The sequence below is a fragment of the Centruroides sculpturatus genome, unplaced genomic scaffold (genome assembly GCF_000671375.1).
Source record: "Centruroides sculpturatus isolate CEXI.00-Female unplaced genomic scaffold, Cexi_2.0 scaffold53, whole genome shotgun sequence".
NCBI classification, from domain to species: Eukaryota; Metazoa; Arthropoda; class Arachnida; order Scorpiones; family Buthidae; genus Centruroides; species Centruroides sculpturatus.
Genome location: NW_019384350.1, coordinates 1,207,638 through 1,233,625, shown reverse-complemented (window position 1 = coordinate 1,233,625; position 25,988 = coordinate 1,207,638). Strand labels below are relative to the sequence as shown.

At 26.7% G+C, this 25,988-nt stretch overlaps 1 protein-coding gene across 1 annotated transcript in view; it reads right to left on the bottom strand.

Annotated features, from left to right (window-relative positions):
* Positions 1-25,988, bottom strand: part of LOC111637673 (filamin-A-like) — a 96,324-nt gene that overhangs the window by 57,956 nt on the left and 12,380 nt on the right. The window contains exons 3-13 of the mRNA XM_023383228.1: positions 19,249-19,497; positions 18,729-18,826; positions 18,244-18,510; positions 13,430-13,507; positions 9,029-9,191; positions 8,735-8,935; positions 8,443-8,580; positions 7,804-8,061; positions 5,356-5,546; positions 3,378-3,638; positions 1,349-1,469 (exon numbers count right to left, since the gene is read on the bottom strand). Of these exons, the coding sequence (XP_023238996.1) occupies positions 1,349-1,469; positions 3,378-3,638; positions 5,356-5,546; positions 7,804-8,061; positions 8,443-8,580; positions 8,735-8,935; positions 9,029-9,191; positions 13,430-13,507; positions 18,244-18,510; positions 18,729-18,826; positions 19,249-19,497 (2,025 nt within the window). The remainder of the gene's footprint in view (positions 1-1,348; positions 1,470-3,377; positions 3,639-5,355; positions 5,547-7,803; positions 8,062-8,442; positions 8,581-8,734; positions 8,936-9,028; positions 9,192-13,429; positions 13,508-18,243; positions 18,511-18,728; positions 18,827-19,248; positions 19,498-25,988) is intronic.

The window sequence follows — 25,988 nt, the reverse complement described above, 5'->3', positions numbered from 1 at the left end:
CGTACTGCATTGAATAGACTAGTGACTAGTATAATGTTATTTGTTTAATTATTGTACGATATAATGAATAAAATATCTAATTATTCTTAATGTGTTTTACTATATCACCCAGAAGATTGTTTTTGCCCCCAAAATATAAATTGTTACTAATCGCCCCCTCAACTGCACTAGAACATGGACTGAACTTCAGTAGTGCAAATGGGTATGTGATTCCAATGTTATGACATGTTGGAATCATTCTTTATTAAGAAATATAATACTAGAGCAATTTTCATGTTACAAGTTGTGTTACTGTGTTTGTGCTAATAGACTCTCTAGATTTTTCATACTATCAAAATATTCAAAAGGATCTCTATATCCTAAGTTTATATTTTATGGTGAATGTATTGAATATATGTATAAAAATTTCCACTTACATGGTAAGGTAGCTGATGAATTGTACTAAGTATATATTATAATAGCATGGTCTCACAATATTTTATATTATATGTGCTTATTTAAAAATATGTGTGTTTAATTCATAAATAATTGTTATTTAGTCAGCTTAACATTATCTCAAAGTTTGTAAATTTTTGTAAAAATTTTAAAAAATTTTCCAAATTACATATATCTTCAGAATACCATGTAACTTCAACTTTCAATTCAAAATATTAAATGTGCTGAAAGCTGCAAAAGATCCAAAAACATCTCTTACTAAACTTTTGGTTGCCTTAAACACAGCACGAAACCTTCTTTGTAGTACCTTCTAAACACTTCTCCAGTAGCTTGTTATCTTGATAACAACTAATGTTTTCAATCCTTCAGCTGGATCTTCAGGTTAAAAACATTTAAAAATTTAAAGAAAACAGTTTGAAATGGGTTTAATATCTTGTGTCCTTCTTTATAACAATGACATCGCACATCAAATTTAATCTGGAGATGCATTCAATTAACAGAACATTTTTAAAACACAATGTTTATGTTTGACTGAAAAAGATTCAGCTGAAGGATCGAAAACGTTAGTCATTATCAAGATAATAAGCTACAGGAAAATTGTTTAGAAGATACTACAAAGAAGGTTTGTGCTGAACTGCCACTTCAGTATTAATAAGTTCGAGTAGAGCCTTAAACATAACTGTGTTTTCCTCTTTTTGTCAACTTTTATGATATGGTTCCAAGTTTTAAAGACTAATAACTTTAGTTAATTTATTATAAAACAAAGTTGTTAAATTGTCAGTTAATTTTAATTAAATTGCAATATCATAACTTCAATATTATTTTTAACAAACCAGTTATTATTTGAATAAAGACAACATATTATTAATCAATAAAAAACATTATATTTATTAAATTATGATAAAATCTTTACCTGGTCCCGCATCTCGACAATCAATGTTGAAATGTGTAGGTGTTTGAGCCTTAACTCCTTTTTCTACTCCTGGTCCAAATACTTTAACTTTACCTGCATCAGTAGGTTCAGACACTTGGACCTATGAATATGTATCAATTGTAATTAAAACCACAAAAAAAATATCAATTGTTAAGCAAATTCATTAAAAATATATTAATTCAGGTATTATAATACTAGCAAAAAAGCATTGGTTTTTAAATAAATTTAACTATATATAATACATTTTAATTTCAACATTTAATTAGAAATATTTTGGATGGTTAACAAATGTATTAAAAAATTATACAAATATTAATTATTTTAATATTTGTATGATTTTATCCCTTATATAACTTTTATATATTATTTATGCATCTTGATTTTATCAGAAAACTTATTTTATAACATATCNCAGGATTGGCATATATATCTAAACTGTATCTCAATCACAAAGAACCTTAAGCATTACAATTGTATTGTAATTATTTTTCTGATGAACCAAACTCACCAAAAATATATAAAAAGTTATTAAATTTTTAATAATTAAGTTAAAAATTACGTTTGTTTTTAATGATAAAAATTATTATTACAATTCAAAATATATAAGAAATAAAAGTAAAAATTAATGTGAAATATTAAGGTCTTAAAATATTCATTGTAATATATAGAGTAAAGAAATATAGAAAACTTATCTAAAATGTCAATAATCTACAAGTGTGTTTGTACTGTATAAATGTATATTTCTGAATAGAAGTTCACTGTATGAAAAGCTCAGAAGACATTTTTGATATGTTCTACATCATTAATACATTCATAAATACAATGAATTAAATGAATTATTAATGAGTCAATCATAAAATACCATGGGAATAAAATATGTTGTGATTGTGGAAGATCTTGTGGAACAGTGTAACACATTTTTGTCTCAGTGGAACACTTTTAACTCAATTATGATGGGCCATTAAATCTGTAACTGCCACATTTGAACCACTGAAAACCCTCATATTTTCTAGTGGATTCTACTGCACTCATCTAAAGTTACAGTTTAGTCTAGATTAATAGCAAAATTTATCCTTGAACTATTCTTTGAAGAAACTAATCTCAATGAACATGTGACATGATCTGTGATGGTAGTAGATACAAGATGCTAAACACTTGGTCATTCCCTAAAAACAACAGAGCTAATACCTTTAGTCAATCACTTTCATGCAAGATGGAGTGCCTCTATTGCATACAGCAGTTTCTACAACTTTTCACCAATAATAGAGTGATTAGTTGTGCATTTCGTATTCCCTGGCCACCTTGCTTTCCATATCTTAATCCTTGTGATTTTTGATTGTGGAAACAAAAAAAAAAAAACATTTTATTTAGGACATCTTGCAAATTTTCCATCCTTGACAGACAATATCACACTGAATATGAAATATATCACAGAGAATCAATTATGGTTTGCCATTACATATATTGTTTAATTTCCTTTTGGTTTTGTGTTTTCAGAATTGGGACCATATTGAGCAATAACTTCTAAATCATTAAAGTCTGTGCATAGCATGAATGTCTTGTACAAATAAAATGTTTGCAGTGCCAAAAATATTACAGTGGAAAGTTTTTATATACTATTTTTAATGAAAATGTCTTATGCATGTTCTGAAATGTCACCATACCAGATTTTTTACATTTGGACGAATAAATATTTTTCTAGACATTGTTGAATAGGGATACTTTAATTACAATCACCCAGGATTAATTTTATTTTAAAAGAACTTAATAATAGTTGAATGTAAACTATTTTTAATTTCTTTAATCATATTATTCAAGATAATATTCTAAACAAATGTTCATTAAAGATTTTTCTTACTGTTAATATGTTTACATAATGATTATATATATGTTATGTTAGTATTTACGATGATTTAATACTAAGTTTGATTCTAAAAAAAAATTATGTATAATACATCTTCAATAACTAATAAATATATTCTTAATCTAAAAATTAATATATTCATACCCTAAATGGACTTTTAGGTATAGCAACTCCACCATAATTTATTTGTACAGTATGCTTATTATTTTTAGTTGGTTTGTAACTACATTTATAGGTTCCATCTTTGTTATCTTGAATTTTCAAGTCTACTGGTCTATATTCTTCATCTGTAATAGTTACATTAAGTGGAGCATTTCCTCCTGCCTTTCTTTTATCAATTGTAAATTCTGTTGGTTGACCCTGAACAACACCTGACTTTTGTAATCCTGGACCATATGCTTCTACCTAAGAATTATTTAAATAAATTGAATGAATTAATTATTTTTTAATTAGAATAACTATACTCATCTGTCAGCTAGTCCAGCAGGAAAACTAGAATTAATATCTCTGTCTACATTGCTCAAACTTATCCATGTGCTAATCCTTTGTGCGATCAGATTTTTATAAAACAATTTACAAAAAACACTTGAAAATGAGATTTCAAGATAAACTTTTGCAATTTGTGCAATTTGCATTGAGGAAAAAGTAATTTCTAACTCAGCTGAATTGTGCAGCTCAAAGACTGAATTAGAATCCATATTCCCAAACTCGTTCATCTTGAAGTGCATTCACCTTATACTCCCCCCTCAAGTAATACTAGAAAAAAAAAAAAAAATACATGCACAGCACAAAGTAACAGACATACTTAAATTCACTTGTAATATTGCTTTCAAGATAGAAATTACCAAAATGATTTCTTTTGATGAAGCAATAAGAGAATTTGCCTGTAGAAAAACTCAAAAACACATTTTATGATCTGATTAAGACCTGTATGTAAAATGTGCGTTTTTTTTATTTATATTTGTAATATAAATAAAAAATTACTAAATTAAAACTGATAGTAAATGCAATTGCTTTACTTAAAATTTAGTTACGGATAGTTAATGGGTATACAGGGGAGGGAAACTAAATTCATCTTTGTGCTTAGTGTCCAAGACAGTGTCTCTGGTGCTGCCTATACTATAAATATAGTCACACTTCTTAATGCAAACAGTCAATATTATTTGCATTAGTTTTGATTTCATTTTTAACACCATTTGTCTTATAAGTTAGTATGACTATAAATACATTTTTAGCCACTTTGACTATAAAACAATCTTTGTAACTAATATTTTATTATGGTACTTGAAGACATGAGAAAGAAAGATGAGAAGCATATATTGTTATCTTTTATTAGTAAAAATATTTCAGGATAAGCATATATATCTAAACTGTATCTCAATCACAAAGAACTTGCATTAAGATAAATAAATTTAAAAGCTGTTTCTATCCATTATCTTACAATATGAAAAATCATAAAACAGTTTATTGATGATTCAAAAATAAGTAAATTTAAAAGAAACAGAGCTTGTATCTCAAGAACTAAATGACAAGTTGCTTGAATGGTTTCAAAAAGATGAAAATTTAACAATTCGTGGTTTAATAAATAAGCCATTAAAATTTGGCAAGTTTTATCTAAAAATGTACAAAACATAAAACATTTCTAAAGTAACAACTCTAAAGATGCTTATAATTTTGAAGCAATAAAAATTCAAAAATTATTAATGTGATTTCATTTTTTTCAAACAGTTTTTTTTGCAGTAAATAGTTTCTGTTTCATTTGTTTTTTTTTTTTATTAAATTTAGTTTTATTTAATTTAATGTTTGCTCAATGTTAGTTTTAATTACTATTAAAAACTATTTAAATTTTAAAAATTCAGTTTCCTATACAAAGTCATACTGCAAAAATTTCATTCCCAAAGTTGTGACTTTTGATAGGTCTGATTGTATATATCCCAAATGTAATAGTGATATTTTATTAATTGTAAATAAATTGTTGTGCAAACAAAAAGAAAAGATAAATTATTGTTCAAAGGGATCTCTAAAACTATCATACATTCAAATTATGAAGGATAAATTTATATATAACAAACTTTAAAAATTGTTAACAGACTAACATTAAATTATTGTATATTTTTCTTACCTTTTCAGGGAAGTAATCAGTTTTTGGAAGGATTTGAACAATATAAGGTGATTTTGGAATGTCTTCATTATTACATAAAATATGAACTGCATATTCACCAGGTGTAGGTGGATAATATTTTACATCTGCAGAACCATCACGATTATCATGACATTCAATTTTTGCTTGTGATGGTCCTTCAATAGAAAATCCTATAAAAAAATATTTTCTTCTGTTTATCTATATTTATGTAATTCATTCAATATATCAATACCATCAATATATAAAATAAGTAGATATCAGAGCAATTAGACTGAGATAAATTGCAAAAAAGTTACAACAGTGATGATAATTTTTTTGTGGATTTTTGTGGTACTCTGTGCTATGTCAGATCAATATCAAAGCATACAGTAGCTATAGAAAAACTTATTATGATTATATGCTGTTCACTTATGTATCTGTATTTAAGAATTTCCTATATGGCAATTGTTTAGTATGGTAGCTTTCTGTAGTGTGATATGTGTGCTATACTGTCTAGACACATCAGTATTTCACTTTTATGCAATGTATGTGTTATAATTCCTGTGCAAAAAAGAACAGATGCAATAAGCACCTTATCCATTCTCCACAGGAACTTCATTTCATGGACAAGTTCTGAGGATTTATTAGTTTTCTTAGTGTATGTATTTTGTTTGTTGTGGGTGTTTGAAACACCTGTCTGTAATGTCTATACCATGATCACTGATAAAACAATGATAGTGTGAGCCACCGTGGAGGTCTAGAAGTCCACTCCTTCCAGCCTCAGGTCGGTGACCTATTTTCTTGTCAAGGATGGCATTTCGTTCAGTTACGCGTTATGCGAGTGGAGGAGAGTCAGAGGGGTCAACGATAAGACGTTGGCAAAGTCAAGTAATGACACCATTTAAAACAAAACAACAGTTTATTTAACGTGCTAACTAAATAAAAATTTACAAAACTCCTTAGACTTCGCAGATGAGAGAGAGAGTTTACAATAATATTTCATACCTCTGGGATAATATCGGATGGATACTGCAGCTTTAATTTCTGAAAGGCGGTGTGAGGTGGGGCACAAGGTCTTCCTTTTAATGTCGTACAGTAGGTCTAAGGGAAGTTAATGTCCGTCTTGGTCGTTCGATTGGCGACTCCCCCAAGAGGGGAAGGAGGATGGCTTTTATACATTTTGTGGTGGGAAAATTTGTCAGGTGACCAATTGTTTTAGCAGGTGTGGGGTTAAAGTTGGTGTTAGAATGACAACAATATGACGAATTTCGCCGATAATTGTAAACTATACACGGTTTGATCGTGAGAATGTTTATAGTAAAATAGAAAGAGTTATAAATTTCTCATACACTTTATATTTCATTTCTGTAGGGTCAAATTCCTCTTGTTAAAGGAATTTTTTTATTTAAATTTATTAAAAATTTATAAGATTACTTTCATTTATGAAATTATATGAACTTCGAATTTAATAATAGTATATTTTGTGTTTTATTTTCTGTGACCATTTGGAGTATGTATTTATAGTATGGTTGCTAGATGTGTGATAGTTTGTGTGCAATCTTTTCACATATTATGTTTGCTATTTGGTTATGTCAAAGTAAATAATCAATTTGTGTCAAAAGTTTGCAATCCAAAATGATATGAAATATACTTTCATACATGATGTGGTATATCTTAATTAAATATTATTTGAGGGTTGTGACCTTAAAAACGTGTTTCTAGAAATTATGACCTGGTTCTTTATGGCAATTATGAACTTTTTCATCGCTCCAAAGAGAAACCTATGAGTCTCACTAGAGCCAACAGTTTGATGCAATTCTGTCAATATGATCCTGGCTGAGATCATTAAGTTTACCATAAAGCCATGTCTTGTGTATTGTATCCAGGTCAATGTTCTGTAAACTGTTTTTACACTTGTGTAAAATTAGTATACTAATAGGTGTATAATTTTTGTCTGTAAGAGCTACAGCTTTTGTATATATGTGATTCTTGTTTTCTGTAGAAAAACTCATGATGTCTGTGTTTATAGTGAAGATTTAAAATATCTATAAAGGCCTCATCATGCCTCTTTATGAAAAGTCAGCTGTTCTATGGATGACTCAGGATTGTGTTTTGTTAAATGTTGTTCATGTCTTCTTTTGAAGTTGTTTAAATAATAATAATAATAATAATAATAAACTAAAAGATAAGATATTTATTAAAAAACTATTTTTGATTTATATACAGTACTGTATAATTTTTAATAATTTCAAAGTTTCATTAAATGAGATAAAATTAATTTATGAAATCATTTTAACTATATAAAATTTCATTCTTCTATTTTTTATATTCCATATTAAAGATTTTTCAGAGTAATTTTAAAAAGTAATAAGTTTTCTAACAGTCTGAAATATNAAATGTCTATCTTTAGAAATATTATTTTTACTATATTATTTCAATAATTTTTACCTAAAGATCCAGTTTCACCATTAGTTTCAACTGTGAAACATGCTGGATAACCAGCAACACCACCTACGAGACCAGGTCCATATGCACGAATTTTTGAATCTTTAAATGGACCAACATTGACTTCAAAAGGACTACCATTTATCTCTTGATTTTCATAAGTGATTGTGACCACATAACGACCTTCCTTCATTGGTCGATAAATGCATTCATAAGTTGTTTCATCAATTTTTCGGACATCTACATGCTCAGTTGCACCACCTAAAATTTTAATTGGATCAAATTTTTTAAAATAATATTTTGAAAATCTTTAAAACTAATTTAAATACTGCTTCAAAATTACATTAATTTTTCAAAAGAATTTAATTAAAATCTTTAAAGAAGCACAAACGTAATAATTTATGTTTCTCTTAGAATATAAATTTATTATGTTTGTGCTTTTGAAAAGCACAAACATAATAATTTTATATTCTAAGAGAAAAAATTAATTTTACATTATTTAAAATAATTATTTGGTAGATAATATCAAAAATATCTATTTTGATATTTATTAATAAAAAGAAAATTATGATTTCATTAAATGATTAAGATCATTATATCTAAAATATTATTTCAATTCCAAAATTAAAAATATGATCTAACCTGGCCCAATTACTTTTACATTAAGTACACCTTCACCAGCATTTTCTGTATATACTTTGAAATCAGCCATATCACGGACTCTCACTCCATTAGGTTGCAGACCACGACCACTTGCTCGAACTTTGCGAGCATCACAAACTTAAAAAAGAAATATTAAAATTAATATACAATAATACAATTAAATTTTGCAATATAAAACTTTTCTTAATAAGAACTGCAAATTTTCTCAACCACTATTGCTGAAATTAAAAAATATATATATTAAAGATATATATATATATTTATCCTTTACCTGGTGTCACTTTAACTCCAAAAGGACTGTTAGGAATTTGTTGTCCAGCAAAGAATACATTCACAGAATGTAAACCTACAGTTTGAGCAACATATTCACAACGATGAACATCATCTGCAATTTTTCGTACTCTGCATGGTACAGTATTTCTATTTCCTTGAGGATCTAAAATTTTAACTTCTACTTGACCTCGACCTGCATCTAGATTTAACATAAACATTAAATTTTTGATCATCTATTGTTATATTTAAAAATATATCTTTTAAACTTTTTTAAAACTTTGAATGTGATTACCTTTTGTGAAAATATCAAAATATGTTGGGCGACCAATCATGACACCAGTAGGTTCCAATCCAGGTCCACTTGCTGTAACTTTTTTTGGATCACCTGCGTGACCTTCAACCGTGACACTGAATGGACTTTTTGGCACTTCTTTATTTGCAAAATAAACTTTTACCTAAAAAAATATTTATATAAAATACTACATAAATTTCCATATTCTTATTTTTAATGCATGTACTTGTTTATTCACATTAACACAAAAAATATTTTGTAAGACTTTAAAATTACATAATTAAAATATATACAGTAGACCCTCCTATAGCGCAGGTTCATATAATGCGGATTCTTATATTGTGGCAAAAAAATTGCGACCGTATTTGTATAAAGACGCTAAAAGAGACTCGTAAAATGCAGTAAAACGTTATCACCGACTCATGTCGTGACAGGATTGGTCGAATCTGGACCAATAGTGGACAAGCAGCCAAACTACTTACAAGCTACGGAGAGTTTAGGCAGGTAAGTTGAGTTTACTATCGTCTTTACAGTATATAAATTAGGTACTGTAAGTCTAATACAGTACTGTAATTTTATACATTTCTTGTGAAAAAAAACATTTTTTATTCAACGGTCATAAAAATTATTTCTATTAATGATGTCTCCAAAGTTCAACAAATTTTTCGAAGAAAAATAACTTATCACAAAACGCGGCCATCATTTGGTGTGCTGCTCTGCGACAAAAACAAGCTTAAGCAATGGAGTGGTCGAACGGTGCACACTTGGTAAGTAATTCTACAATTTTTTGTTTATTGCATAGTTTATACAGATTATTCCCCAAAAAATTATACGTGTTTTGGAAACGTTGAGTGAAATTAGTCTAAAATCAATTAATTTCATGGAAGAAAACCTTTCAAATAGCTGTAGTCCGTAAACTTGACACGTGTCGGGCTGTGATTGGCTCATGTATTTAAGGATTCCTACAATGCGAAATTCTTATAAAACGGAACATATCTTCTGCGGTATAGGGGGAGGGGTCGACTGTATATATATATTTTTTACCAATCATTAAAAAATTGAGAAAATTTACATAATCTTAAACAAAATTTCATATTTGTTTGAGATTATGTAATGAAGAGGCAGAATTTGGATATTCCTGGGCTTAGTGAAGTTAGATGGGAGGACAGCGGTGATTTTTTTAGTGATGAATTCAGGATTAAAGAAAAGAATGGTGTAGCATTTATTTTAGGTGAGAAGGTAAAAAACTCAGTTGAAAAAAATTGAATGCAGAGGTGACAGAATTTTAATGATTAAAATAAAAAGCGATCCCATGGATATGATGATATTTCAAGTATACATGCTTACTGGAGACTATGACGATGAAGAAGTAGAAGAAATTTATGACCAAATTGAAGATATAATAGAAAATGATAAAACTAAGAAATGCCTAATTGTTATGGGAGACTGGAATGCATCTGTAGGAGAAGGAGGAGATGGAAAAATTGTGGGCAAGTTTGGGCTAGGAAATAGGAATGAAAGAGGCGAACGACTAGTTGAATTTGCTACCAAGCATCAATTAATAGTTGGAAACACATGGTTCAAACAATCCAAACGTCGACTATACACTTGGAAAATGCCCGGAGACATTGGAAGGTATCAAATAGATTATATTCTTATTCAAAGTCGTTTTAGGAATGCAGTCAAGAAAATTCAGACATATCCAGGAGCAGATGCAGATTCTGATCACAACTTATTAACTGCAGATATTGTGATGAAATTGAAAAAAGTTTTGAGAGCCAAAAGAATAAAAAGATGGAATTTGGAAAAGCTAAATGGAAATACTGGATTAAATTTTAAAAAAAACCTGGAATATAAATTAAAAAAACTTCCATATGACTGACTGAGTTTGACCCAAACGAAAATTGGAAAAGAATTAAAGATACAATAAAGGAATTAGCTGAAAATTTTCTTGGATATGTAAATGGTACTAGAATAAAAAAACCTTGGATTACTCAAGAAATGATTGAGAAAATGGATGAAAGAAGAAATTGGAAAAATATAAATAATGAAAAAGGGAGAATGATGTACAAGAAGCTAAATAATTAATTGAGGCTGAAACTGGAAAAGCTAGAGAAGCTTGGTTAAGTAAGGAATGTGAGGAAATCGAAGAACTGAACAAAAAAGGCAGATATGATCTATCATACAAAAAAGTCAAAGAACTAACAAATGATCGCACCCACCAAATTCTGAGTATTGAAGACAAAGATGGAAAAGCACTTTTAACCCCAACTGATATAATGGGCCATTGGAAAGAATATATTGGAGATATCTAGGGAGAGAACACCAAACCTAAAGAGTTAAAATTGGAAAAATCTTCTCAAATAGCTAATGATGAAAGAGGACCTATTATCATGAAAGATGAAGTTGGATTGTCAATTAAAGAATTGAAAAACAAAAAGTCAGAAGGAATAGATGGAATACCAGCTGAATTTCTAAAAGGGTTAGGCAAGGAAGGAATCGAGAAAATAACAGACTTATGCAATCTCATATATAAAACAGGAGAATGGCCTGAAGACTTTGAGCAAAGTATTTTGATACCTATACCAAAGAAAGCAAAAGCTAAAAAGTGTAGTGATTTTAGAACAATTAGTTTAATTTCACATGCCTCAAAAATCCTTCTTAAAATCATTAATAGAAGACTCTACAACAAGGCTGAAACATTTCTATGTGAAGAACAATTTGGATTCAGAAAAGGAAAAGGAACAAGGAATGCTATTGGCCTCTTGAGAACAATCTGTGAAAGAAACATTGAGGTTAATAAGGATATGTACATTTGCTTTATTGACATGGAAAAGGCTTTTGATATGGTTAACTGGACAAAGCTAATGGAAATTTTAAGAAAAAATAGGAACAGACTGGAGAGATAGAAGACTCATTGCTTCACTTTATATGAATCAATCTGCCATTATCCAAACAAAAACTGGAGAAAGCAAACCATGCAGTATTGGAAAAGGAGTCAGGCAAGGGTGTACACTTTCACCTACTCTTTTTAACATTTATCTTGAGGAATTAATGAATGAAGCCATAAGTGAGGACAGCCTCGGAATTAAAATTGGAGGCCAATTAATACAAAGTATTAGGTTTGCAGATGATATTGCTTTACTTGCACCAAATGAACAAACTCTACAATGTTTGGTAACAAAACTCAACAAAACTTGCAAAAAATTTGGAATGAAAATTAACATAGCTAAAACAAAAGTGATGAAAGTTGGAAGGCTAATTAGCAAAGATTTGAAAATCCTAATTGATGGAAACAAAATAGAGCAAGTTCAACATTTTAGGTATCTTGGCAGCATTATTCAGGGAGATGGCAGATGTGAAAAAGAAATCAAAGAACGAATCAGGGCTGGAAAAATGGCTTTTTATAAGAAGAAGAACCTTCTTATTGGAAAAATGAACCAAACACTTAAAAAGAAGTTAATAAAATGCTTTTCCTGGAGCACAACTTTATATGGAGCAGAGACTTGGACCTTAAGGAAAAAGGAAACAAACTACCTTGAAGCATATGAAATGTGGTTATGGCGAAGAATGGAGAAAATCAAGTGGACAGAAAAGGTTAAGAATGAAGATGTTTTAAATTTGGTCCAGGAACAGAGATCTCTTTTAAAAACAATACAAAGAAGAAAAAATAACTGGCTAGGTCATATATTGCGAGGAGAAGGATTAATGCAAGTGGCATTAGAAGGAAAAATTGATGCAAGGAAACAAAGAGGAAGAAAAAGAAAAGTATTGACAGATGATGTTTTACTAGGCAAAACTTATAAAGAAATAAAAGAGGAAGCCCGAAATAGAGAATGTTGGAGAAGGAGAATTCTATAATTTGACTGCTTTCCACAGACCTGTCCTAGGACACAACACCCATGAATGAATGAATGAATGAATCTTTTTGTTTTCAAATTCTATATTCTAAATTTGTCATCTTAACTTCTGGCATTTTTTAGCATACATAGAGATAGTGATTTGAATTGACTATTATTTATATAATATAATTTTTAAATAGTTTATTTTTAAAATATTTTTGTTATATAATAAAATCTTAAAAACTTGCACAAAAAATTTATAATATATGTGTTTAAATTACACTCTTTTTAAAAATTATTTATAGTAATATTTACAGATTAAAAACAATTATAACAATGAAAAACTCCAAACTTATCTTAAGAAATATTTATACAAAACAAAGTATTTTGATTCATTATATTTATCAGAAAGTTATGTATACTGAATAAATTATAAAGCAAGCAATAAATGTATTTGTTTGTTTGACTTATTATAAATAATTTAATTTATAGCATCATAATTACAATAGAATTAAGAGTAAAATAGTTCATTATTATATATTAATGTGTTAAAACTTACCTTATGTACTCCTTCCATTTTGGCAGTATATGTAACAGTATATGTCTTGCTACGATCATCATTGAATTTTATCTCTACCTAAAAGTTTTAAAATATATTTTTATCTTTTGAATAAATTAATTCAATTAATTAAAAAGACAAAAAAATTAAACCTTAAATGTTTATTTTTTACTTAAATTAATATTTAAATCAACAGCTGAAAAATTTAAATTAATGTTACAACTAATATTAGTTTGAATTATAAATTACTAATAAACAAAAATGAATATTTATATTAAAATGAATTGATAGAAATAAATTAAATTCTCAATAAAACAAAAGAAGGCATTTTAATAATTTTCTTTTCAAATAATTTAAACATCAATTTATTAAATACAGTCAAACTTCTGTGTAAAAAAATTGGTTCTGAGAAACAGAATATATTATATAGAAAATTTGTTATAAATAGAAAATGCACTGGTAGTGAAAAGAAAACAGTGTACTGTAATAATGCTTTACTGTCCATGGAAATATGCTGATACTTATATTAATAAGAAAATAGAGTGCTATGCATGCATTTTACATAAAAATGAAAACTAAAAGTACAGTATTTTTACTGAAATGAGAAAAGTGCTATGATTAAAATAAGTTCTCTTATATATTTATGTTGAAGGTTAAAGTTAGAATTACTTGTTTAAGCAAAATCTTCATATGGAATGTTTTCTTGCTAACAGAAGCTATTTCTTACAGTTGTGAATGTATCAAAATGGTCATTATTTGAAACTATTCTCAAATATAAATGTTTAGACATACTTAAGAATAAAGGCTATGGTAGCCTACAGATACTATACTGTAATATAACAGTCACCCAGGAATGCATAGTTACAGAAATGAAATCCTCATCTTAAACCAATTTTATTATTTTAATATACAAAATAATATTTTTATTTCATCAGGCTTTCAAAAGCTCATTATATAGAAACTAAATTTCATTAAATAGACAAAAAAAAATTTCAATGTCTCACAGAAAATTGATTAAAAAGAGAAATTCATGATATAGAACTTTGCAACAATTTAATCCAACTGTATTGCACACAAAATAATGAAAAAATAAAATTTATATAAATAATTGAAATTTTAAAAAGTAGCTAGATAGATCAATATAAAATTTCTTTCTATTAACTGAAGAAAATATGACTAAACTCTCTCAACTTCCCACTTTTTGGTTTGATGAAGAGCTGAAATCATTCTTACCATAATTTTTAATTGTTTCTGTTATAACAAATAATTTGAGAAAATGATACATTGTCATCTGATAAAAACCATATAAACATTTATAGGTTTGATGAAGCTTGTAAATGTAAAGTTAAAAAAATTAGTTATTGATATTCATTCCTTTTGACATTGTGTTATTTTAACAAAAATGAATTTATATCATGTTTTAAATATAACTAAGTTTCATATAAAGTTTTAAAGATAACTTCAACTAACTAAACACAATATTTGTACATTCTACAAAATAAACAAAATGTTTCATAATTGTATTTTACTGATATTTTTTCTCAGTATTGCTCTAACAAACATTATAAACTATTGAAAACAATTAAATTTATCGATTTTGAAAAGAAATAATTATCAAAACTTATGTTTTAATTAAAATTTCAAATGACAAGCAACTGTATCATGGCACAATTCACATGTTTTCCTAAATTATAAAATTTAATATGTTACAATTTTTCATTTTTCTAATGAAAACAATAATATAGATTTATCAGCTGTCTCTAATGATAAAAAAATAAAATAAAATGAGTGACATCTCATTTTTTGTATTAGAAAGAAAGACTAAAATAGCCATATAATTGATATAAAATGAATCAAAACAATAAAGTCCTTAATATTTTGCATGCTGTATAAATTATTTATTGTTAAAAATAAATTTGGAAATTAAATTAATATTTTTAATTTTTTAACTTAAAAAAACTAAAATTCCATATTGCTTTTATATTTTACATGTATATTTCTTGGAATATTAGTCAACAGAAATTTATTTATTTTCTATTCTGAGCTTTTTCAAATATTATTTGACAAAACAGTAATTCATTCTGAAATGACTACTTTATAAAATTAAATATATATTATTAAAATATGTAAATATTTAATGTAATATATGCATAATATGTTGAAAAACACTTCAAAATTCTGATGATACTGTTTATTTAGTTTAGTTAAAATAAAACAGACATTTTATCTGACAAATAATAGATGTAATTTCTGATATTGAAATACAGGATTATCCTAATATATATTAGAATAATACTGATGTGACTTTTTCATGAATTTAATATATGAATTATACTGAAAAAAATTATTTTCTTTCACAGAAGCTTGAATTTCTGATTCTTAATGTCTTTGCAATATTGTTTTTGGAATGAAGTTGAAAAAATAATGCATAATTTAACATAAAATATTACTCTATGTAAATTAAACAGTAAAATGACATTTTTATTTAAAGTTTTAAATAAAACTTGTTTAAACTTTTTAAAGACAAAAATTAAAAACTTCACATTTTAGAAAGATTAATATATTACTCTTGTAATATATTTGAATTGGTTTGGGAAAGAGCATGAGTCACAATTTAAAAATATTTTTCCAAGGTCATGATGTCTTTTCTAGTTTTCTTATGGTGTTTTATAAATCTAAAAAGTTATGTAGTTTTGATTATTTTAATTTTTACTCAAAGATTACACACATTAAAGATTACTTTAACAAAGTTTGTTATTTGATTTCTATATTCGATAAAATGAAAAAAAAAATAATCAAAATTAATAAAGAAATTATTATAAAAATTAATATTTTCAAGCAAAAAGAAAAACTCACTCTTTTTGATTAGTCAATCAATCAACTTCAACGATTGTTTAATTTACTATATTAATTTAGTCCTGTATATTTTTATATTTATTTTTAAAAAAAATTATTTTTAAATTGCAAAAAAGTATATTTCAGTTAATTTATTTTCCTCTTTTGTACAGTCTGAAAATTATAGATGGGAAAAAAATCACTAAAATCATTTGTAATGTTTCAAATATTGTCACAATTATTAAAATGTAAAGCATAAAGTTATATCAATATTTGGTTTGTTAGTCTACAAGTGTTGATTATTCTTATATTGCATCTTTAGTTTGCTTTTAGTTTTTACAATTTATAAAATAAGACAAATTAATCTATTTTTAGTTTCTAATTACAATGAAAGAATTTTCATAATGGAACTCTCATTTCTTGTTCAATTTTTTGAAAAGTTTACAACTTTAATATTACAGGTAATAATTATATAAACTTAATAAAAATAAAAGTTATAAATTAACATATTCAAATCACTAATAATTGAGAATCTGTCATCTTAATAAAATGTGTTATTTTGTCTAATATTAATTATGTCAGCACATCTCCAGAAAACAAGGACATATTCAATTAGAAGGAGCAAATCCATCCACTGAAGAAGTTAATGAGGGAACAGATGAATATTATGTTATTACATATTTAATATAATAAATTTGACAATATTTTCTATTTTATGAGATAATATGAATAAAATTGTTTTACTATTACTCAAAATATATTACTATCTCATGAAATTGAAACACTATCAAATAGCTTCATTTTCAGTTTATTACACATTTAGAATGTATGAATTTAAAATATGAAGATGAGGAATTTAATGAAATTTTTTCTAAAATCAAAATAAGTCAATAATTTTAATGATTACAGTAGAGCGTCGTTTATCCGAAAGAATTCCAGTCGGCAAATTTAAATTTTCACTAGTGCTGTGGCGCTGCAATCTTTGACTATATCTTGGGCTACTCCAATATTTTTTTTGTTGATGTGTGTTTTAGCTGGCAGCACTGGCACTTTTGTGTGGTGTTTTTCTGAGGAACTGTGTCGTGCTGAACAAACGTTTTTCATACTAGATTAACTTGTAAAGTATAATTTTATTTTTGTTTTTTATTTTTCAATATATTTATTTTGTTTGTAAAAAATAAATAAATAATTTTTAACGGTACAATAGCCACGATTATTATTTTAAAAAGTATAATTAGTTACAAGTATAAAAGTATTTTAAAAAGTATAATAAGATTACATTAGGCTTAACATCGACGAAAATTCAATGCGAAGCGACACGCAACGGAGAAAAATTTCAACATGGGATATTTTTTCGCGCATAATCGGTTATCCGAACAACCTCAGTCCCCAATTGATTCAGATAAACGACGCTCTACTGTATTAAGACAAAAAGTTGAATTTACTGTTATTTGAAGAATTATTACTTAATTTGCATAAATAGTAAGTTTTTAATATAAAATACATACTTCATAACCTCAGCTTTAACAAATATTGTGGTTAAAATCCTATCTTCATGTTATTGTGATTACTGTAGACTAACTGGTATTTTATATTTGTCATCAAAATTTATACCAGGGATAAAGTGTGTTTAGAAGTTAATTCTCTTAAGAATTCTGATATTATGTAACAAAATGTATTTATGAATGAAATATATGTGATATATTTTTATGTTTCTAGTTACAAATAACTTACTTTTAAAAATTGTACAAGTCAGAACATAAGTTAGAACCCATCAATCTAGTCAACATTTAAAATTTCAAATTTATAACTATTGTGAATTTATTCTTAACTATTACAAAAAATTTAAATTGAAATATATATTGTGATAAAATAAATATTCAATTTTTAGTAAATTGAAATTTTTAAATGCAATATTCAAATATACTTATTACAAAAATTACATCATATTTTAAAATAAAATTTATATTTATACTTACTGGCACTGGTTGTCCTTTTGGATTTTCAACTACTACTTTAACATCGCCTTTACCAGCACTGAAAGTTTCTACAGTGAAGTTAGTTGGAGCACCAACATTTACACCTGATGGTTCAATACCAGGACCATAGCATCGAACACGATTAGGATTGGTTCGAGGACGAAGAGGAGCATTTGGTTTAAGCTTGGCACTTGGAAATTGAGACAAATATGTCATCATTGATAGGTCATCAACATTTGGATTGACCATTTCTTCTGGCTTGACCAACTACAGTGAAATTGATAATGAGAAAAACTCATCAAATTATATAAATTATTTTAATATGATGTTTATACAGTAAAACCTGTGTAAACCAGAATCAAATAGAACCAAGTTATCTTTTTCCATTTTGGTAGGTTTCTTATTTTATTCAGGTTCCATTTTAGGCAGGTTTTACTATATATTCATGCATAAATTATATAAACATCAAATTTTCAATAACTCACTTGAGGAATTCCAAGCCATTTATCTGCTAAATCCATAGCTTCTTTTGCATTTTTAAGTGCATTAGCTGGTGTCCAATCTGGCCAGTCAGGACACAGACCTAATTGAAAAGTTTTAATTTAATTAATATGCTTAACAGTAAAATTTTTATGAATATTTGTCTAGCTATAATATAAGCTATGGACTTTCCAAAAAAAATTAAAATATATTCTGAAAGACATTTATATTGAAGAAGTTAGATTTTCCTAAATTTTAGGTGTATACAATAGTTACAGAAAATTTTATTATAGAATGTATGTTTCAACTTATATATTTTTTTAATAATTAAAATTTCAAAACAAAAAATCTCATTGAAAAAATATACAACATTTTTTAAAATTAACTGTTTTTGCATCATTGCATATATAAATATATACTGTACTTGTAAGATATTTTACACCCAACTTCCCAAAGCTATTAATATAAACCTAAACTAAATGTATCCTTTATTTTATAACACCATTTTAATGCATGATTACTCACCTGGAGCCACAGCATCCACAAGAGCTCCGACAGCTCTACCGTCATTCCAATCAGATGTGAAATTGTTAATAGGCACATCTGGTAATTTACTCTGAATCCATCCCAGTAAACGCTGCTTAGGAGATGGACCTGTTTTGTCGCCAAATTCTTCTCCTTCCCACATGGGAAGAGAGATGGAATAATGGAGGATAAGCGTCCATATTAAACCCAAAATTAACTTTAACTTGCAATCCACAATATCACTACTATCTGTAATGACAAAATATTAATTTCTTATAGAAACTAAAAACTATTTTTTAGAAAAACTAATTTATGAGTGATATAAATTTGAGTATACACATATCTAATACTGGAACATTAATTTTAAAGATATAAAGTAATTTCTTAGAAATTAGGCTATGTCTTAACCACATGTCAGAATCTGATAAGATTTTAATTTAATAACTTAAATTTTTCAGTATTGCTGGTTTACCAATATATTTTTAATTACATTTTATAACAAATTATTCCTTTCAATTGTAAATATAAATTTCTGATTTACAGAAATTAAATAAGCAAGTTAAATATGAAAATTAAAAACATTATCTATGTTAAAAAAAATTAAATAATTAATTAAATAGTAAAATAAACTATTTAATAAATTATTCAAGTATTTTGGTAGCATTAAAATAACTTTTTAATTAAGACATCATTAAAAGTATGGCACTCAAAATGTTCATTGAATAGTTCTACTGTTCCTTCAGTTGCTTTTTGATACTGAAAGGTTCTTAATTTGGTATTTTGAATATATCTTATGTGGCTACAATACTAAATATGTAATAAACTTAATTTAAATTAAGAATTTCCATGTAACAGATGAAATATACTAAAAACATTTAAACATATAAATGTTTATAGATATTTTTAAATTCTGATTAAATGGTGTATATATGAGTCAGATAGAATAAACAGTCAGATAAACCAATGCCTGTATTACTCATTTATTAGGATAAATATTAAATTTTCTGTAATAAAACTAATATTTTGGTTATTTACTTAACTATGCTTTGTTAAAATAGCACATATCTTGAATAAAAAAATTTTATAATCTGATGGACAGGAAGCAGTCACTCATTATCATTAATATAATCTTTAAAAAAAATAAACAAAAAAGTCTAGCATTCAGGTAATTCTAATTAGTGCATTTAAGTTATTCAGGTTTGCTTAGGACCATGTTCAAGCAAGCAAAACTTAAGACCGTATAATTAAATCAATTTTCACTCAGAGATGAATTTCACATCATTAGTACATATTAAACAAATTTAAATATTTAAATCATTTCACTGGACAAAAAGTAATCCATTTCCAGCAGTGACGTCACCAACAGGAAATGACGTAAGTCGTGACGTAATAAATTCAACCAATAAACTTCCAATTTTACTGTTATTTTTTATATTGAATAAATTTAAATTTGAATAGCAAACTGAAATTTAAATCAAATTATTACAAGCACTAAATAAATTATAGTATTTTTATATTATTATTTTGAAAATGAAAATTCAGTGTTAAGCCGCGAGAAATAATTAAAATGCTCGTGTCATATATTTTGCGTGAGAGTTGATAGGTAATATAAGCAAATATTTACCTTTTAGTGATTAGATATAGGGAGAATATACATAAAAATAAGATGAAAGACACAATTTAAATTCAGTTAGCTAACATTATATCAGAATTAATATAATTCATTAAAACTGCTACGGGAAAAATGGAGAAAAAACACGCACCAAGTTGTTTTCTGAATAAAGGAGAGTAGTGTACATTATAAGAGCGGATATATATGTTTATAAATAAATTACAGTAACAAGTTAAAAAATTTCTTGGAATTCTTGAAAGCCTACACAAAACCAATGGATGTTGGCCAGTTTTATTTATGTGTATACAGTGCTAGAGGCGAATAGAAATTAATACTTATGTTTAGCCATATTAAACAAATAGTCTATTTGATAGTACAGTAGTTATAAAACTGTATATCTTTGTAAATATTTTATATCTTCAGTAAACATAACATAAGTATTCATTTTCAGATTTATTTATTTATTTTGATAAACTCAATTTCTATATAAAGCAGATGCATTGTACTGTACTGTACATCCAAAGCTACGAACTAAATTATAATTTTTCCGAAAGATAAAAAAAGAAATACATTTTAAAAATTCATGAATTAGTCTGCATTTCTGAATATTTGCAGAATAAAAAATTTATTCTTTGCTAAAATTTTCATAAGACAAGCGGAAAGATGTATTTATATTGTGCTGTGTTAAAGAATTTGTGGAAGAATCAATAAAAGTACCGCTGCTGACTTGTAAATTACTTATAAGTTTAATATCCTATACTTTAATATTTGAATTAAAAAAATGCTATTTTAGAATTTATTTTTAATTTATAAAATTAAGAAATTTAATTTATATCAGTTTCAGTCAGTTAACGATTTAAAAAAATGAAGCAAAAAAAGTGTTAACAAGATTTAATATATTTGATCTTTCCTCGTCTTAACAAGCTTAATCCACTTGTCAAATCCACTTCAGAATTAAAAAAATAAAATCGAAATGCAATAAAGTCTGTTAAAATAAACAATACCAATTAAAAAAAAGTCTCGGAGAAAAAAACTGGAACGTTGTCAAAACTCAGTTATCTATCTCATCAGGTTAACGCATTCCGTCATTCAATCTAAGCATTCACGATAATTGATGTTAAGAAGCAGAACCAAGTTTCGCTGTAGTAAATTATGCAGTTTTAAAACAGATTTTCAAAATATTTTTTCTTATTTAACTATGTTACAACTATCTTTTGTTGTAACTCATTAATTACGTAAGTGATTCGATTCCTATAAAATGAATGACATGGCTGAAATCCAAGCTTATGTCTAGTTGGAAGAAATCCCAAACAAACACGTGGGTTTAAAAGTTTGCTGGTGGGTGCTACAGTAGTCGAAATAAAACATTATTTGGCATATTATATAAAATACATTCGCTAAATTTAACGAATTTGATCTGTATTTGAGTTGATCTACTAACTTTTGTTTGGGATATTGGACTAAGTATCGGTTGATACTTAATTTTCCCGTAACTTTAAATGGAAATAATGATAAAGTAGAAAATCATTCCGATAAGTAGTCATTGGAGTGGGAGATAAGAAAAATCGGCTTTTATCTAGAAAACTTGAACTTCCTCCCACGCCGTTTACATTCCACTTTGCTATAAGAAGTTGAGAGTTTGAGGGATGATTTGTTAATAATAAAAATATTTTAAAATTATATGAAAAAGCACAAGAAAAAAAAAATTAATGACATAATTCAACCATATTTTCAAAAATGAAAAATCAAAAATTGTATTTCAAAAAAGAAGCGATGGAATTTTAATATTTTTTAAAAATCAGAAGACAATTATATTATATTTCATTTATACTGTATATTAGATAAAAGTTATGAGGGATTAGGAATTTCATATCAATTTAATAAGAATTATTTATCAATAGCCAGATGTCTGTCTGTATATATATTAAAGAATGGACTAAGACAGTGCCACCTGGCTATTGATAAATAAACAATTTTTATAAAAAATTTATTGTAAAAAAAGCGGAAAAAAATCAATTCACGATTATTTTTATAAGATACAAATTAAAAAACATTAAAAAATTATTTGGCATTTTAATAAATTCCATTTGTATTCAACATTTAACATTCAAAGAAATTCAATCGGAGTTTGTAAAACTTTGATCTAAACAAAGTTCACTCTTTAACTTTAAACATACAAACGTGTCATACATGTGAAAATATAAATAAGTTTTTCAACTTAGCGTAACTTTTTAATCAGGTCAGAAATTTTATCCTTTTTATAAATCTGTTTAACGTTTCCAATAATTTAAACCCGCCACTCCGGAGGTTAAATAAGAGATAACTTGTTAGATCATGTGATATTTAATTTGGCCATTTAAAACTTTTTGCCATACATGTGAGAATATATTATTATTATTATAAGTTTAATATTGATTTTCCAATAAGAATAATATTCAGAAAAGGAAAGAATGCTAGAGGCATAATGACAAAAATGAAACGGAAACGAGGTTTGAAGAGATACTCTCTACCCTTTATCCTGTTAGCAAACACGCAGATAAATTTTCCTAAATCGTTAATTAATTATATAAAATTTGAGTTAAAAATTTTTTAAATTTAATTAGATGTATTATTAAATGGTGAATAAATAATTTTAAAACTGATGACAATTTTTTTTTAAGAAATATATTGAGTGTCGGTTTACTATCAGATGAAGAGTCATGCGACAGAACGAAAGAAAAACTAAATAGATCCATAAAATATCAGCTGTAAATTTTATGTTAGACATTAAATCGTAAAAATAAAACGATACAGTTTTTTTTTATTATTTATGATAAGTATAAAAATATTATTTTTCGAATTAATTTTGTTATATGTATTTGATGAAATTTAATACGGTATCGATGTTCGACTTATTTTTATAAAAAAGAAAATCTATTAAAATTTATTACGTAATAATTCAAACTGTCAAGAAAAATAAAAATGTTATCGCTCGATCACGTGACTCAATTTGTAGCCGGGCAGATCACGTGAGGCCAAATTAACAAATCCAATAAGATCTAACTTTCGATGAAAATTATTTCAAAAATTTACAATAATAATAATAATAAAATAAACTAAATTAACAGAATATCTTTATTAATTTTTATTCGAATTTGAAAATTCAAGTGAGCGAACATCGTCCGAGAGAGAATAAAACTCCAAACAGCAATTACGAAATTGATTAATAATTTATTAATATGATAAACATGTAGGACATTAATAAAAGCATGTAATTTTCAAACGCCGGTACGAAAGGAAAAAAAATGCCGAACGATCACGTGACGGAATTTTGTAGCCGGACAAATCCGATAAGCACGTGGTAACAAATTTTCGAAGCATCGATTGTACGGCAACATGCCTACGTACACGATCGAAAACATTAAAAATAAACATTTACAACACGAATAAAATACTACTATAGTGTTCTTTCATAGCTAGACATTCTTGTTTTTTTCTTTTTTCTATCCGGATGAACAAGGGTAGACAGAAGAAAGTTCTTTCACCTTTAACAACCTGTTCCATCTCGAATTTTAATGCTAATTAACAACCTTAGGGATTGTATCGTTATTGTATTTTTATTTATTTTTTAACTGCAAACAAGTACAATTCAATAATATAAATTTAAGTGTATTCATCTAGCAACTAAGTTGTAGAATTTATTATTAATAATTTTCCTACAACAAGTATTAAAAGAACAATTTTAATGTTCGATAAAGCGAAACCATAGTAAAAAAAAAGATTGTTTATGCGAATAAATAATAGAGCGGAAGGATAGTATCCTGCTGTATTTTTTATTCAAGTGAAAATGTACGTAACATGACATAAAAAAGTATTGAGAAACTATCTTAAAGTTTATAATTTTTCAATTAAAAAAAAAATATATTTTTTTTTAAAAATAATTCTTATTGTGTAAACGCCGAGAAAATTATGTTATTGTAGTATTTTAATATTCGTCTGTTCTAATATAAATTATCTTAATACACGTTACTTAAAACACCTGTTGACAACTGTTTCGGATACGAGCATATTTCGTTACTATTAAACGAAATTTTGTTTGTTTTATTCTATAAAAATACCAGATTAAATGTTATATTTTTGAATTTTTTTTTTTTTTTGGTTTTGAAAGTTGGATGATGGAATAAAAATCTAGAACCTATTCTGGAACGTTTTGCTGTTATTGAGGATATCGCTGTATAAAAGTATCCATATTTTATATCCCTTTATTAGAATTTTATACTATAATTATTGTTTCGAATGCCATTCCATTTTTGTCATTCCATCCTTGGAAAATGTTGAAAAAAAATAAATAAATAAAACTCCATTACTAATCCATTTTCTACAGCTGTTAATACGATGCGCGTATTAATGATACGAAGCTATATAAATTTTGATGGTATAAATACAAATAAGAGATGCAAATTATAGTCTTTCTTTATTAAAATAGAAAATTCGTAAAAATATAATAACGAAACTTGATACAAGTTAGCATCATCCGCATCAGTTTGTGTATTTAAACCTTTAATACTGGCAGGCAAATTATAATTTGTATTCAAGTTTTGAGCATGGTATTCTAACTTAATGAGATTAATAACCCTATAAAAATTAAATGCTTAAAGTTTTGAATTGAAAGAGAAAGTTGGATAAGTCCACGAAGGTAACTCATCACTCCTAGAAATATGAGATTCACCGTTGGATAAGAATGAATAAGAGTTCCTAATAAGGTACGACTTCCCACGCAGGAAAAGAAAAAAACAAACAAGAGAAGCGTTATGTGTCTATCAGAGAGAAACACTTCATATAAACGCCTGCCACTTCCGCTTTGAGTTGACATCAAACTGGAATTCCTGGAATGTTCCACCACCCAAACTCTTAGACACGTTACTAATCATTTTCTATAAACACCAGGAATAACAATTAACTCATTCTAGGATATGCAATTCTAGAGAATTCTTGAATGCTTGTCTATAACAAATTCTAAATAATGAGAGTAAATTTTTACTAAATTTAATTGACTGATTTCAAGAAGAAATTCAGTGTTATAGAAGCAATTATAATAAGCCTTTTAATTCAATTTTGAAAAAATAATTTAAATTGGATTATTTTAAAA